We start from the raw sequence: 15,891 nt of genomic DNA on the forward strand, positions 1-15,891 counted from the left end.
CGGTGTACATTGCTCGGCCCCGGTGCCGGTGCCGTGTGCCTGTGCCCGGTGCCCCTGTGCAGTGCGTGGTGCCGGGCGCTGTTGCCGATGCCGGTGTCGCTGCCGGTGCCGGTGCCCGGTGCCGCTGTCGGTGATGCCGAGCGGCCGCCCCGCCCGCCCCCCCGCCCGCCCCGCCCCGGGGCCGCCCCCGCCCCCGCCGCTGCTATTTCTGCTAATCCGCGGCGGGGCCCGGCCGTGCCCATCGGCAGCCGCCGCTCCCGGACGGCGCCCGGCGCCGCAGCCATGGTAAGGCCGGCGGGGACGTGGGACCGGCCCGGGCCGGGCTGCCCCGCACCGCCCCGCACTGTGTCACGGGCCCGCTCCCGCAGCCCGGGCCCGCTCCCGCAGCCCGCTGCCCTCCGTGAAGGTGACGGTGCGCGGGGGCGGAGCGGACCGGGGCCGCCGGTGCCGCAGCGGAGCACGGGGGGGACACGGGCGGCGGGGCAGCACCTGCCCGGCCCCCGGAGGAGGCGGGGGGACCACGGGCCCCTTACTGGGGCATCCGGGAGGGCAGCGCTCGGGAGCGTCACCTGCGTGTCCCCCCGTCCTGCGCTCCCCCCACGGGTGTCCGTGCGTGGGCAGCGGGAGCGTGGCTCCTGCTCTGGCGTGGCTCCGTGCCGAGCATCGGTCCCCAGCTTTTGTCAGGTCCCCGGGCTGCGGCGCTGGCGGCACTGCCAGCCCGGCCGGGCCCTCGGCCGGGACCGTCACACGCACTGAGCCGGCTCTGTACTCACCGGCAAGGTCCGGAGCCGCCGCTGGCGTTGCCGGCCCGCGGGAGCTTGTTCTGCATCTCCCGTCCTGCCTCAGCCCTCCGCGGTGGTGGCAGGTCCCCAGGAGCCGCTCGGCCGGGCCACGTCTCCGCGGGGACCTCAGGCTGTGTCCAGGGTGAGGATGAGGACGAAGGGCTGTGGCCGTGGCTCGCGTGGCACCGGCTTGTGGCCTCTGGGACAAGTGGCCTCGGTGGGGAGCGCTGCGGCCGCGCTGCCCCGGCAGCCGCCGTGGGAACCAGCCCGGCACATTCCTCCGGAGCTGGAGCAGCGAAAGCAGAGAGGAGGGCGGCTGGCGGAGCGTGTCGCAACGGAGCGCCTTCCCGACAGGCTCCAGACTGTGGCTTTGGGATGCACTCATCCAGCCCTGGAAACATCGGGGGGAGGACGGCAGTCACCGCTGGGGACCGGGTGCAGCCGGGCTCCCGCGTCCGTGAACGCGGGATGAGCTGGGGCTGGAGGTGCTCCAGAAGGCTCTGCAGAGGCAGAGCCGGTGTCCCTGCCACCGGTGCCACATCCGTCTGTCCCCAAAGCAGTTCCCGGCTGGCCCGGAGGGGCAGGATGAGCAGTGGTCTCCCCCGATCTCTGCTCCCGGCTCTGAGTGGGTCAGACCTTGCCCAGCCCCACGTGCTCACATGCCACCTGCTTTCCAGCCTGGACAGGCCCTGCTGTCATGTCCCGGCTTACGAGGAGCCACCGCTCGTGGTCCCATCCTGGGCTCCCCACTCGGGTGCTTCCAGGTCCTTCAGGCTGGAGGATTCCCTGCGGGAAAGGGACTGGAGCTGCTGCACCAAGGGATGCGGCTCTCATCCCCCCTGCTCACCTGCCTGGTGCTGACCCCCTGCCCAGAGCAGCGACCCACACCACCGCCTGCCCCCCACCCACAGGGTGCCCAGCGCCCTGCTCCTCTCGGAGCTGCTGGGAGACTCAGTTTCCCAGCTGGAATGCCGCTCGTGGGTGGGGTAGCAGAGCTGGGGGTACAAAACCCTGATTCTCCTGTGGGAGCACCCCGTGCATCCAGAGGCGGGGCGGAGCAGGCACAGCCCAGGTCCTGTCACCCCGGGAAAAGCTGGGCTGGTCCTGGCAGCGCTGGGCTTCGCTGGGGGCCACCAAGTGCTTGTCCTGCGTGGGGTTCGTGCCTCTGGGACAGCGCTGGTGCCTGGGATGCTCGGCCATAGCGACACAGTGGCTGTGCCGCGGGTGGCATTCTGGGTGTCACCTTTAGAGGGCTTGGGACCGCCCCCGTCAGCCTGGCGGTGGGGCAGCACCTTGCCGGGGTGTTCCCTTCCTTTCCCTGCAGAAGCAGGCTGGGAAAACACCTCCCAAGGGAATGTGGTGCCCGGTGGAACGATGCTCAGGGGCAGCCGGTGGCTCTCCTAGTTCAGGCTGTGCCCGCTGCCCCCGTGTCCCCCCGTGCCGCATCCCGCGGGCTGTCACCGCGCGGGGACGGTGCGATGCAGAGTGACAGGCGGGGACGAGGCGGCGCGTGTGGCCCCTGGCTGGGGCTGCGGGGCCACTGACAGCCCGGGTGTGAGGCCGGCTTGCACTCAGCCGCCTGTGTAATCTGCTTACGGGGCCACCGGCACAGCCCCGGGCTCTCGCTGCCGTAAATCCCCGCTCCTGCCGGGAGTGCGGGCCGGGACGCTTGGAAAGCGGCCGAGCGACCCTGGATCGCGCCTGAGCTGCTCTGATGCAGCTCGACATGCATCAAGGTGAATCACCGTCCCTGGTGACCCCGAAGTGACAGCTGGGGAACCCTGACTGCCACCCACGGCTCCTCCTGGGGCACTGTTAACCCTTCGCCTCCCAGGGATGAGCCGGGAAAGCCGAGGCAGGAACGCTGGAGCTTCTGCCTGGGATCCCTGTGGTGGGCAGCATCCCTGCTTCTCCCAGTCCAGGCCTGGGTCCTTCCCAGGCAGGCCCAGCTCGAGCAGGAGCTTGGAGCCATGTGGGGAAGCTTTAATTGTCAGGTGCAAAAGTGTGGAGTTTTCAAAGAGTTTTTATGGAAAACTGGGTTTCTGACCTCAGGGAGGCTGTGGAGACCTGCTGGGGGGTGCTCCAGGTGGGCAGTGGGAGAGGACGTGGTGTGCACTGGGATGGAGGGGCATTTTGTCCTGGAATGGAGGGGCATTTTGTCCTGGAATGGAGGGAGTTTTTTGTCCCGGGATGGAGCAGGTTTTTGTCCCAGGACAGAGGTGTTTCCAAGGACTCAGTGTCCTCCTGGGCTGCAGCCAATCTGTGTGTTCAGCCCAGGGGTGCTGCTGGTGCTGCTGGTGGTGGTCCTGCAGCCCCCCAGGACCTCCTTTGGCTGGTCCTTGAACTCTCCGCAGTCAGGCAGGAGCTGGGTTTGGCTGTGCCCCGGGGGTCCCTCTCCCATGCCGTGCCCCTCGCCGGGGCCATGCCTGGCTCCTGGGTGCCGCGGGGCGCGGAGCCTGCCCAGGGTGGAGTTATGCTAATGCTGCTCCCCAGCCCTCGACGCAGCCGGTGCCACTCGGCATCTTCTCCTGGCCACGGGCGACACCGGCTGGGCCATGGCCACCTGCCCCGAGCTGCAGCCTGGGCAAGAGGTACGGGGGCAGCACCCGTCCCCAGTGGGGCGAGAGAGGGGGCAGGGCGGGTGGGGGGCACGGACCAGCCCGGTGCTGCGGGAAGGTGCCACAGCCGGTGCTCTGTCCCTGGGACAGCCCTGCCGGGGGCCGCACTTGCTGCAGGACCCGCAAGGACGCGGCGCAAACCTCGGTGCCGCGGCACTGCCGAGGTCATCGGCTTCGCTGGGGGACGAGGGTGAGCCCCAGAGGGCTGGAGCCCCGAGGGATGGAGTGAGCGGCAGCAGGGCTGGAAGCGCTCGCCGCTGCTGGTGCCATCATCTCCCATCCCCGAGTGTCCCCGGCCGGGCTGTGCTGTGCTGGGGGCTGCCGCTGAGCCCCCCCAGGTCACGGGCGGTGAGGAAGAGGATGCTGCGGTCACACAGACCCACCGACCACTCGGGAGCCGCTGCGGGACAGGGGAGAGCGGGGGTCCCGCAGCCCCCGCCATGGGGCCACCTGCTGCCCCCCAGCCTGGCACCGCAGTCCCCGTGCGGTGGCCGTGGGGGCAGCGGGGCAGCGGGAGCGGGGGGCAGCGGGAGCGGGGCCCGGCGTGCGAGCGCTCAGCCCCGGCAGCGCCGTGACCTTGTTTCCAGCCCGCTAATTCCGCGCATCTCGCCTTGCCGCCGGCACCGCTGCCCGCCTCGCCAGCGAGCGGGGACACGGCGTGGGGGAGGACACGTGTCCCCACGGAGGGCTCTCGCCTCGAGGCCCCCCCGGTCTGGGGGGGGCACTGACCCCCGGCTGGGAGCCTGCAGGGTCACGGGCTCCCCCGGCCCCTGCGTGCCTCTCGTTTGGGGTCTCACTGCCCGTGGGGCTGGGGTCGCCTGGCAGTTGCCGTGGGATCTTGGGGACATTGGTGCCTGCTGGCAGCAGGGCTTGGCCCCACGGGAGCCGCTGCCGGACGTGCCCTTGGGAACGCGTCTCCTCCCTCCAGCGCTTGTAAACAGGATGTGGAGCCATCCCAATCCTGGCGTCCCCGGCCCTCGTCCCAGCCCCGCCACCCCACGGGGCAGCAGCTCGGGGGCAGCTGTGCCTGTCTCCCCCAGTCCCCGCTCCGGGACGGGCAGAGCCAGGTGAAGGAGGTGTCGGGGTCCTGGTCAGTCCCTGGGCCGGGTCCCCCACCCGGGCGGCCTCCTGGCACTGCAGGGACGGGGGTCCCTTGTGCCATCGCCCGTGCTGGCCCCCTGTGAACGGGCAGCAGGCGGGGGCACGGGCGCCCCTGCCCACCATCTGCCTCCCCCGGGCTGCGGCCCAGCTCGGGTCACCCTCCCCACTGCTCTTCACCTCTTCTTGGTGTCTCTGCCTCCTCCCGGCCCCCTCCCTGTCCTCCTGGCAGGCCATGGGGCGCGGGGGGGTCCTGGCTGCCCCAGAAGACCCCGAGGAGCGGCGGGGTGCCCAGGGGGAAGGTGCCCACCCCTGTCCCCCGGAGTGCCAGGAGCTGGCTGCCGTCCCCGTGCCGCAAGCCGTAAGCGCCCGGGGTGCACGGGAGCACGGCTGTCCCCACTGCCATCCCCACGGCTGTCCCCGTGGCTGTCCCCAGGGTGGTGGCTGGTCCCCTGGTGTGGCCGTGCCCCCTCTCTCCTCCCATCCCTGCCACCTTGAGGCTGCATGTGTCCGGCTGTTGCGGCTTGGGGGCTTGTGAGGCTGAGGTGGGTGGTGCCATCTCGGGCTGGCACTGCCACCACCAGTGTCACCTCCTCCCGTGGTCCCCAGATAAAGCGTTTCCTGAAGGAGGACTCGGACGAGGCTGAGCTGACCCAGTTCCTGCGGGATTGCCCACCAGCTGACAGCTCCAGGAAGGTGGAGACCCCAGAGATCCGGCGGGAGCCCGGCCACCCCCTGGGCAGCGTGGGCAGGGTCCCCCCCGACGAAGCCAGCGACGAGAGGGACGCCAGGCTCTTCTCCCGCTCTCGGCCCTCGGATTTCCAGCAGCACATTGCCGCGCCCCCGCCCCCCAGCCCCAACCGCCCACGGAGCCCCTGGGGGCAGCTGGACCCCTACGACTCCTCCGAGGTGCAGGACGTGTCCGTGGGGAGGGGGACGCACGTGGGACGAGGGGCTGCGGGATGGAGGATGTTCCCATCCTGTGAGCACAAAGGTTTTGGGCAGGCATGGCCTCACCCCCTGGAACTCCAGCCCTGGGAATCCCTCTGCGGGTGGGGGGAAGGAGGGGCTTTCCAGGGTAGGAGGTGGGCTGGCGGTGTCCCGTGTCCCACGTCCCCTGTGCCCTCTGCAGGATGACAAGGAGTACGTGGGCTTTGCCACGCTGCCCAACCAGGTGCACCGCAAGTCTGTGAAGAAGGGCTTCGACTTCACCCTCATGGTGGCAGGTACCAGGGGCCTGATCCCGGCCCGGGGGTGCTGACCCCACTCTGGATCCCGAACACCCTGGACAGGGGTGGTGGACACTGGCTGCCCCCCTCATCTTTGTCCTGCTTTCCCAGGAGAATCCGGGCTGGGCAAGTCCACCCTGGTGAACAGCCTCTTCCTGACAGACATGTACCGGGACCGCAAGCTGCTCAATGCCGAAGGTCAGCGGGGACAGTCACAGCCCAGAGGGGTGTCCTGGGTGAGCTGGGCAGTGGCAGAGCCCAGGGGTGCTCCTGGGGCTGCAGCCCCTCTCCCAGCCCAGCCAGGCTCCTCTGAAGCCAGGTGTGGTGCGTTGCCAGCTGCCCAGTTGCACGGGGGGCTGCTCCGAGGCAGTGGGGACCCCCCTGCACAGGATGGGGACCCCCCACGGGGACTTTATTCCCACTAGGAAAACAAGCCCTGGCTCGTTGGGCATTGGCTGGGGCCGCAGCATTTCTGGGAGGCTGGGGACAGTCAGGGCCTGGGGCACTGTGCCAGTTCAGCTGCAGCCAGTTTTTGAATTAAAATGGCCCAAACTTGCCCAAATCCCCAGGAGTTTGAGGGGTTTGTTTGATTTGTTTCCGTTGCTTGGAGTGAAAGCCAAAACACACAATGGAGCAGGAGCATCCCTGGGGATGCAGGGACACGGATGGTCCTGGGGTGAAGGGGCATTGCAGTGTGGAGCTGTGGGGTCACATGTCAGGGTACAAGGAGCCTGAAATGCTCCTGCAGCAAGGCCAGAGCCCCGTGCTGCCCGAGCTGGGGTCCTGGGGTGGCAGTTGCACAGCCACCAAGGGATGGGTGCACATCCATGGGGACGTGGGGACCACGATGGGGAGCATCCTCTCCTGGGCTGGAGCACGGTGCCTGTCAGGGCTGATCCAGCTGGATGACCCCAGCCCCCAGGGTGAGGATGACATCCGGGGGTCGCAGCATGTCCCCACGTCACCTCCACTCTCTCTGATGTCCCCCCGGTGACACGTGTGCCCCCCACAGAGCGCATCACGCAGACGGTGGAGATCACCAAGCACGTGGTGGACATTGAGGAGAAGGGGGTCAAGCTGCGCCTGACCATCGTGGATACGCCGGGCTTCGGGGACGCCGTCAACAACACCGAGTGGTGAGTGCCACGGGGTGGGGACTGTCCCCAGGGTGGACACCCCGGGGTGGGTGGGATGGTGAGTGCCATGGGGTGGGGGTCTCCCCGGGGTGGGTGGGATGCCCATGGCTCACCAGGCTTAGGTGCTGAGCCATGGGAGGTGTTGAGCTGGGGGTCCACAGGGAGCAGGGGATCCCACAGAGGACTCGGTGTCACCTTGCTGTCCCTGCAGCTGGAAGCCGGTGGCTGACTACATCGACCAGCAGTTCGAGCAGTATTTCCGTGACGAAAGTGGCCTCAACCGGAAAAACATCCAGGACAACCGAGTGCACTGCTGCATCTACTTCATCTCGCCCTTTGGCCACGGGTACGGGCAGCCCTGCCTGCGCTGCGGGGGGGTGGGCAGGGGCTCGGCGGGACGGGGCTCACCAGGCTCCCCCTGCAGGCTCCGGCCCCTGGACGTGGAGTTCATGAGAGCCCTGCACCAGCGCGTGAACATCGTGCCTGTGCTGGCCAAGGCTGACACCCTGACGCCCGCTGAGGTGGAGCGCATGAAGAACAAGGTGAGGGCAGCTGGGCCAGCTTGGAGCTGTCCCAGCTGGTCCCTGGGCATGGGGGTGCCCTGGGCTCTCCATCCATCTCCTGCCTGGAGTTTGGCCTGGAGCACTTTTCAGGCTTGCAGCCCTGTGGAGGACCATGTTGCCCCCATGGCCACCAAGGACACATCTGTCCAGGGCTCAGCTGGGGCTTGGAAGGATTGGGGGGTGTCCATAACATCTGGTTTGGGGGGAACAGGCTTTGGGGGGGACATTGGCCCTGTGTGGTGCCTCCCACACCCCTCCCAAGGCCAGGGCCCTGCCCTCAGAGGGCTTTTTGCCTCCAGATCCGGGAGGAGATTGACCACTACGGCATCCGCATCTACCAATTCCCTGAGTGTGACTCGGACGAGGATGAGGAGTTCAAGCTGCAGGACCAGGCACTGAAGGTGGGTCTGGCTCCTCCAGCCCCATCACGGGAGGGGCAGAGCCCCATGGCCGGGAGGACCCGTCACCCTGGGGTACCTGCAGGACTCTTCGGGGCCACACAAGGTCTCCAGTGTGGAGGGGCTGTCACATACCTCACTACCCAGACACATCACCAAGATCCCACGGGTGCCACCTGCAGCTTAGTGGGGTGGGGCTCGGGTGGAGAAACCCCTGCCACGACCTCTGCTGTCCCACGGGGGCTCTCCACAGCCGGGGCTTTGGGGTATCCTGGCAAATGGGTGCTGGACACAGCCGAGGAGGGCACGTGGAGGGATGTGGGTCCTGGCAGGTGGGGGTCATGGAAGGGCCCTGCTGACCCCCCATGCCCTTGCAGGAGAGCATCCCCTTCGCCGTCATCGGCAGCAACACGGTGGTGGAGGCCAAGGGCCGGCGCGTCCGCGGGCGCCTCTACCCCTGGGGCATCGTGGAAGGTAACGCTGGGCTGTCCCCGGTGGCTCCCGGCCCTGGGCACACGCGGGGCGCCCCGTCCCACCCCGGCCTTGGGGATACGTGGGGCGCTGGCCGTGGCCCCCTGACCCCCTGACCCCACAGTGGAGAACCCGGCCCACTGCGACTTTGTGAAGCTGCGGACGATGCTGGTGAGGACGCACATGCAGGACCTCAAGGACGTGACGCGGGAGACGCACTACGAGAACTACCGCACGCAGTGCATCCAGAGCATGACCCGCATGGTGGTGAAGGAGCGCAACCGCAAGTACGGGCCGGGGCCGGGGCCGGGGCCGGGGCCGGGGCCGGGGCGGGGTGGGGGCTTCTCCCTTTGGGGTGACCCCACCCGCCGCAGTGGAGGTGTCGGCGGGTCGGGGCTGTGTGTGGGTCCGTGCGGGGCAGCCCCGGTGCCGTGCAGGGGGGCCCCAGTGTGGTGGGGGGCCCTTCCTGTGCCCTTGGGCTGGGAATGCCGAGGGGGTGCCCCGGCAGTGAGGGGACCCTGCATCCCCCAAGGCTGGGTCTGTCTTAGCGGGGATGCTCCAGCGGTGAGGGGCACTCTGTGACCCCAGGGTGGCTGGGGGGATGCTCTGGTAGTGAGGGAGACCCTGCATCTCCCCAGAGCTGGGGCTGGTTTGAGGGGCGTGTTCCAGCACTGAGGGGGACCCCATGTGCCCGCAGGGCTGGGGCTGGGGGCCAGGGATGTGCTCTGGCAGTAAGGGGGACCCTGTGTCCCCTCGGGGTTGGGTGTGTCTCGGGGGATGCTCCAACAAGAAGGGGCCTTTGCATCCCTGCAGGCTCCGGCGCCAGAGCAGGAGCCAAACAAAAGCCGGTGCTGGGGCTCTGCTCCCGGATCAGCCGAATTCCGGGCACCCCACACCCCCTTTAGCCACCCCGAGGTGCTTAGGGAGCCCCCCCAAGCAGGGTCCTTGGTGGCACCCTCCAGCCGGGGGGGTTGGAGCAGTGTGGGAGCGAGTGGAGGCTCTGCGGGTCCCGGGGGGCTGCAGCCGTGGTGTGGGGGGCTGGCAGTGGCTGTAGGCACCTCTATAGGCACCTCTATAGGCACCTGTAAGCGTCTCTCCCTGTGTACCCCGGGGCAGGAGCCATCCCTCCGTGCTGAGGCTGTGCTGCGGGGACTGCTCTGCCGACTGAGCCGGGACCGCCCGGGCCGCGCTGGGCGCCGCCCCCTCCCCCGCCGCCCCCGGCCCCTCTATAAAGTGCTTGTTGGTACCCAACGCTGTCTTGGTCCTTCTGTGCCCGCGCAAGGGCCAGGCAGCTTCCCTCGGGGCGAGCCGGCCCTGCGGCCACCCACTCTGGCCCTGTGGCCACCCACTCGTGTCCCACACCAGCTGCCCCTGGGGTGCTAAAGGACGCTGCGTGCTGGCGGTGTCACCTCGGCTGCCCCCGGGCTGGGGGATGTGTCACTGTTCGGTGGCACGGAGCCCTCCAGGGCTGCCCAAGGGGCGTGTGCTGCCCTCCCGGGGGTGCGGTTTTGGGGTGCCGACAGCCTTTGCTGCTCACCCCACTGCTGGTGCCCGGCTCCAACCTCGTGTGGCTGCCCGGGCTGGCAGCAGCTCCCCGTGCTCCCCACGGCGAGAGCCGAGACAACGGCAGCGCCTTCCCAAGAGGCTCCCAAGGCGGCCAAACCCCATCCCTGGCCCCGGCCCAGCCCCAGCCCAGCCCCGGCGCAGCGGGACCCCGCGGGGCAGGGCTGGCCCGTCCTGCCCGTGCCGCATCCGTGTCCATCAGCCCCTTGCCCGGAGGGCCGCGCTGGCCGCGGCACGAGGCAGCACGCGTGACCCTGCCAGCCGCTGTTGGTGTCCCGGCCTTGCTGTCACCCGCTGGGGTGGCACGTGGCATCCACAGGGACGGGTGGCAGAGCTGGTCCCTCCCCGAGCCGTGGGCATGGGAGAAGCCATCGATTGGGCTGGCCCTGGTCCTGCGCGGTGGCGTGGCCTCGGGGGGATGCTCGCGGCTCTTTCCAGCCGGAATGGGCTGCTGGAATGGGCTTGAACGGGAGCTGAGGCTCAGAAAAAGGGTATGGAGCAACTCTGCGGCTGGCAGGGCAGTGGGGTGCCTGTAGAGCCCATCCTGAGGCCAGGAGAGAGAGAGGGGAAGATGCCGAGGTTTTGGTGTTTTAAAGCAGCAGGGAAAGTACCGGCCCAGGAGAGCCCGACCCCAGTGGGATTGTCCCTCCCCAGAATGGGAGGATGCGGAGGAAGTCCCTGGGTCCCCCCTCGGTTGACGGTGCTGAGGTTTGGGGGGTGCCTGGAGCAGCTCACATCCCGCTTGCCTGGAAAAGGCTGCTCTAGTGGTGGCCACGGGGCTCAGGGGCTGTGCAGGGGGTGCTGCTGGGCAGCTGCGGGGGTTGGGCAGTGTCCCGGGGGGCTGGGGCAGCACCCTCACCTCCTCTCTCTGCCACAGCAAGCTGACCCGGGAGAGCGGGACAGACTTCCCCATCCCCGTGATCCCCCCGGTGCCGGATGTGGAGACGGAGAAGCTCATCCGGGAGAAGGATGAGGAGGTGAGTGTGGGGCTGGCTGAGCCCTCCAATGCCCCTTCCCTGCTCCCTCCACCCCGCCCATGGCACAGCCGTCGGGAGCTGCTCCTCCTGCAGCATCCCGGCGGCTGCTGCTCCACCGAGCAGGGGCTGGAGGTGTATCCAAGGGCTCCCCCCAGCACCTCCCCAGCTCCCGGTGATCCCAGTTTGTCTGGGATGCTCAGCCCGAGCCCCACTTGCGTGGGCGCTGCGTGGCTGGGGCTTGGCACCACCCACGATCCCGACTCTGCTCCCTTCCAGCTGCGGCGGATGCAGGAGATGCTGCAGAAGATCCAGAAGCAGATGAAGGACTCACACTAGCCTGTCCCTCCTCCTCCTCCTCCTCCTCCTCCTCCTCCTCCTGGCCCCGATCAGAAATGTTTACATCACGCTCCACCCGCCCGGCCCCGCTGCCAGACTCGGTACCGACACCCACCCACCACCTTAAGCTGCTGCGGCATCGCCTTATGCAACCGCCCAGGGCCCGCGGGGACACCGGGGGACACGAGGGGACAGCGATGGACAGGGCACTCAGCCCGGGACCCCTGTCCCGTCCCCCCCACTCGCTGGGGACAGCTTGGTCCCCCAAGCTTTGGCTTCCCCTGTTTCCCCACAGCTCTGGGGAGGGCCCCGGCCAGCCTGGTCCCCACAGTGTGTCCCTTGTCCCCATGTCATCCTGGGCTCCCTGCTTACAGCCTTTATGCTCAGCTTGGCCCTGGCCTAAGGGAAGAGGAAAGGCCCCAGCTGCCCCTCTGGGGGGGACAGGGCTGTTCCCCCTGGCCTTGGCTGGCATGGTGGGACAGCAGCTCCTGGGGACCACAGGGGACAGAGGGGATGGAGGCAGCCACCGTCCAGCCCTGTGTCCTCACCCTGTCCCCACCGAGTGGCAGCAGGGCTGTGGCACAGGGAGCACTGGGGAATCAGTGTCCCCAGGGAAAATCCCTTGGACCTCAAATCAGAGGCTGGGCACCCCCAGCCCCCTGTGATGTTGGCCCTGTAAAGCAATAACGAATGTCCGGTGCCCGTGGCACCTCTCACCCCATGGCAACAGCACCGACCCTGGCTGGAATTTTGGCCCCTGCTGCCACTTGCTTGTCTGTGGTGTCCCTGTGTGCCCAGGATGTCCCTGTCCCTGCTGCTTCCTGGCACAGCAGCCCTGTGTATTCTCCAAGGCTATCCCCATCCGTGTTGCTTCCCAGCGAAGCACTGCTGTGTGTCCCCGTGTTCCCCGCGATGTCCCCATGTTCCCCACCATGTCCCTCTTGGTGTTGCTGCCCTACAGAGCACTGCAGCTTGTCCCCCCGGACTGTCCCCATCTGTGTTGCTTTCCCACAGAGCTGTGTTGCATCCCTGTGTTCCCAGGGATGTCCGCAGCCATGTCACCCTGCTGCAGGGCTCTGTGTAGTGTCCCTGTGTCCCCAAGGATGTCCCCAGCCATGTCACCCTGCTGCAGGGCTCTGTGTAGTGTCCCTGTGTCCCCAAGGATGTCCCCAGCTGTGCTGCTTGCCAGCAAAGCCCCGCTGTGCGTCCCCGGGGTGAGCCCTGGCCGCCTCTCGCAGCATCCCTGGGGAGATGGATCCAAACCCCTCCTGGGTACCACAGGGGTGGTGAGGATGCAGGCAGGACCGGGAGCAGTGGGATCACTGGGAGCAGTGGGATCGCTGGGAGCTCGCTGCCGTGGGGATGTGTCCTGCCCCCATCAGGGCACCCGAGCCGGGGTCCCCCGGGTGGGGCATGGCTGGCGGGGGCTGTGCCTGGCCGGGGCTCGGGGGGCTGCAGGGTGCCAGGGCAGCACCCGGGTGTATCCCCCGTGTCCCCGTGCCAGCCGCGGGTCCCGTGGCCCCCGTGGGCAGGGCTCCCCTGGGCAGGGCCCCGCAGGGAATATTTAGCGCTTTCCTTTTTTTAATCTCGCTATTTTCTTACAGAAGCTCCTCCCCTGGCATGACGGTCCTAGAGGCGTTTATTAACGGATCAGAGAGTATAGGTTTATAAATTCTTATAGAGTAGTGGAAATATTTTTATCCCTCCACAACCGTTCTCAATAAATACGGCTGACCCGGCTTGTCTGCAACCCTGTGGGGCTTCCACCAAATGGGGGCACCTGGTCATCCCCCATCCCTGGGCATCCCCCATCCCTGGGCATCCCCCACCCTTGGGCATCCCCCACCCCTGGGCATCCCCCATCCCTGGGCACCCTTGTTCTGAGGCTGGTGGTGGCCCTCCCTATGGCCTCTTGATCCCAGTTCCTGTTCCCCTGGAAAAGGCTCAAAATGGATACTGGGGGGTTTGTGCTGCACGCACGGGGACACCCAGCTCAGGGTGCAGTGGGAGAGCCATTTGGGATCCAGCTCTGGGGTGAGGGGGCACAAGGAGCAGGTGTGCCCCTCTCACGTGCCTTGGGGTCGTGGGTGCTGCTGGTGTGGGGCTGGGAGGGGAGTTGGGAGGACAGAGCCTGAGCCAGGGGATGGAATTGCCCTCCACAGGCTGCCCCTGGGCACCCCTGTGCCCCCCCTCAGTGGGGGAGCCCTGCCAGGAGACACCACCCGTCCCTGTGCCCCATCACCCCAGTTTGGCTCCCCCAGGAGCTGCCGGGGTGGAGGAGCAGGAGGGGTGGGCAGAGCAGCACTGGGATGGATGGGCGGCATCTCCAGCTGCCTCCCAGCGGGCATCATCCACCTGTACCCCGTGGGCATCATCCACCTGTACCCCGTGGGCATCATCCACCTGCACCCCGTGGGCATCATCCACCTGCATCCCGTTATCCCTCCCTGCATCCCTCTGTCCTGCACCCCAATATCCCACCCCTGCCCCCCCTCGGACCCCCGTCCTCCCCACAGAGCCCTGGGGCTGATCCAGCCCGGCTGAGTACAGGACCAGGGACCTGGGGCAGGGCCATCCCCAGGGCCAGCACTGACAGGAGAGGGAGGGATGGATGGATGGATGGATGGATGGATGGATGGATGGATGGATGGATGGAGGGATGGATGGATGGATGGAGGGATGGAGGGATGGATGGATGGATGGATGGATGGATAGAGGGAGGGATGGATGGAGGGAGGGATGGATGGGTGGATGGGTGGATGGAGAGCACCCTGTGGAGGAGGACTGGGGGATTCTGGTGGGTGACAAATGGAACATGACCTGGCCATGGGCCAAGTGTCTCCTGGGCTCATCCCAGCAGGGTGGGCAGCAGGGGAGGGAGGGGATGTTCGCCCTCTGCTCCCCTCTCCTGAGACCCCTCTGGAGCTGCCTCCAGCTGATCCCAGCAGGGACATAGAGCTGGTAGAGCAGGTCCAGAGGAGGCCACCAGCAGGGTCTGAGGTGGTCCACGGCCTCTTCTGTGGAGAAAAGCTGCCTTGTGGGAGCTGCCAACCCCAGGCACTGCTCCCCTGCAGCCCCTTTTCCCCTTGCTGAGGATCAGAGCAGGGACCCCAGCTCCTCGGGGTCTGTCCATCCTTTTACCAGCACTCCCTCAGCCCCACCTTGCATGGCCCAGGGTTCTGAGCCCCCCCTGTGGCTGTGATGCCAATTCCTGCTCTTCACCAGGCCCATCCCCCATGAACCCTCTCATCATTCACATGGGAATGGGAAATGTTTGTGCTTCCTTGGCTGGAAGCAGCTCTCACTCCAAAGGCTGGGATACACAAACCTCCCACCTCCCAGTGTTGCAGCTCCAAGAAGGATCCCCTGGCTGCCTCTCCTTCCCCAGAGCAGCCAGCAGAGCTCTGCTTTTGGCCCCACACTGGCTGATCTACCCGGTTCCCCTTTTCCCAGAGGATAAAACCCAGCACTGATGCTCCAGTGACAGCCCCAGCTGTGCCCACCCTTCCCTGCACTCCATTCCATGTGATTCTCATCACACCTTTAAAAATAAAAAGCTCCAAACCCACTCCAACCCAGCCTTCCCAAGGCAGAGATTGATATTTCCACATGGCAAATGCTTCCATGCAATTCCCCAATGTCCTATTTTTGGTTCCTCACCAGTGCTGGTGCTGGTTGCAGCAATCCATGCTGGAGCTCCAGCCGAGCTCGGAGGAAGAGAATAAAGGTTTCTTAGGGCAGAAAAGGAAATCTCATCTCCTTCCCTGGGCTGTGCCACCTACACCTGACGCCTAATGAGACCTCAGGTGGCATCGGTCCTGTTGTTTCCCTTTCCCCTTCCTTTCCATTTCCCTTTTCCCCTTCCCTTCCCTATTTATCCATTTGTTCCTTATATAATTAATGGTATTTTCCCCTATGGGAGAGCCCCTGCAGCCCCACCTTTTCCCATATTTTCAAATCCAGAAACCAAGGCACTGCCTCTGGTTCTTTCCCCCCCTCTCTTTTACCTCTTCTCCACTTGTCACATCCATTCCCGTCGCCATCTCTCTCAGATCCGGGGGAGCCAGGAGCAGTCACTCTGATTGCACCCATTCCCATCTCTCTCAGATCCAGGGGAGCCAGGAGCAGTCACTCTGATTGCACCCATTCCCATCTCTCTCAGATCCAGGGGAGCCAGGAGCAGTCACTCTGATTGCACCCATTCCCATCTCTCTCAGATCCAGGGGAGCCAGGAGCAGTCACTCTGATTGCACCCAGCACTGCCTGCGTACCCAGGTGCTGCTGGCTGGGGCTGGCAGCCCTTCCCCTCTCCTGGCAGCTGTGATGAGGGTTTGGGCTGTGGTGTCTGAACACATCCAGTGGATGCTCCTGATGGAGCAGGTAGTCCTTGGATCCCCTGCTCGCAGCAGGAGGAGCTCAGGGAAGTGCAACCCCGTTGCTGCTGCTCTGTAAAGGCAGCTCAAACATCCCTGAACTACCTTCAAGCCAGAAAATGGGCCACAGGCTGGAGCCTCCATCCGGCTCTGGCTCTTCCACACCTTTTGTGGCTTCCCTGTTTCCCACAGCCAGTGTGGAAAGACCAGACCAAGAGCTTGACACATTTCTCAGGCTGAGAGAGCTGGGGGTGTTCACCTGGAGAGGAGAAGGCTCCAGGGAGAGCTCAGAGCCCCTTGCAGGGCCTAAAGGGGCTCCAGGAGAGCTGGAGAGGGACTGGGAACAA

The 15,891-nt window shown here is 66.6% G+C and overlaps 1 protein-coding gene across 2 annotated transcripts; it reads left to right on the forward strand.

Annotated features, from left to right (window-relative positions):
• The first annotated feature begins 226 nt into the window (after positions 1-226).
• SEPTIN4 (septin 4) lies at positions 227-12,904 on the forward strand. Of its 2 annotated transcripts, none has more exons than XM_069033149.1 (12): positions 227-285; positions 5,108-5,407; positions 5,631-5,724; positions 5,839-5,925; positions 6,740-6,863; positions 7,075-7,209; positions 7,288-7,405; positions 7,708-7,827; positions 8,202-8,298; positions 8,420-8,582; positions 10,736-10,835; positions 11,112-12,904. In XM_069033149.1, exons 1-12 carry the CDS (start codon positions 283-285, stop codon positions 11,169-11,171), a joined length of 1,401 nt encoding a protein of 466 aa, XP_068889250.1. In that variant the 5' UTR covers positions 227-282; the 3' UTR covers positions 11,172-12,904. The 2 variants fall into 2 exon arrangements, with proteins under 2 accessions (XP_068889250.1, XP_068889251.1); XM_069033150.1 differs by having other exon boundaries at positions 7,726-7,827.
• The last annotated feature ends 2,987 nt before the right edge of the window (positions 12,905-15,891 follow it).

The sequence above is a fragment of the Aphelocoma coerulescens genome, chromosome 19 (assembly GCF_041296385.1).
Source record: "Aphelocoma coerulescens isolate FSJ_1873_10779 chromosome 19, UR_Acoe_1.0, whole genome shotgun sequence".
In the NCBI taxonomy this organism is placed as follows: domain Eukaryota; kingdom Metazoa; phylum Chordata; class Aves; order Passeriformes; family Corvidae; genus Aphelocoma; species Aphelocoma coerulescens.

Coding starts and splice junctions, on each gene's coding strand:
- SEPTIN4 (XM_069033149.1), top strand. Junction 8,583..10,735: donor GTGAAGGAGCGCAACCGCAA/GTACGGGCCGGG, acceptor TCTCTGCCACAG/CAAGCTGACCCGGGAGAGCG. Junction 10,836..11,111: donor TCCGGGAGAAGGATGAGGAG/GTGAGTGTGGGG, acceptor GCTCCCTTCCAG/CTGCGGCGGATGCAGGAGAT.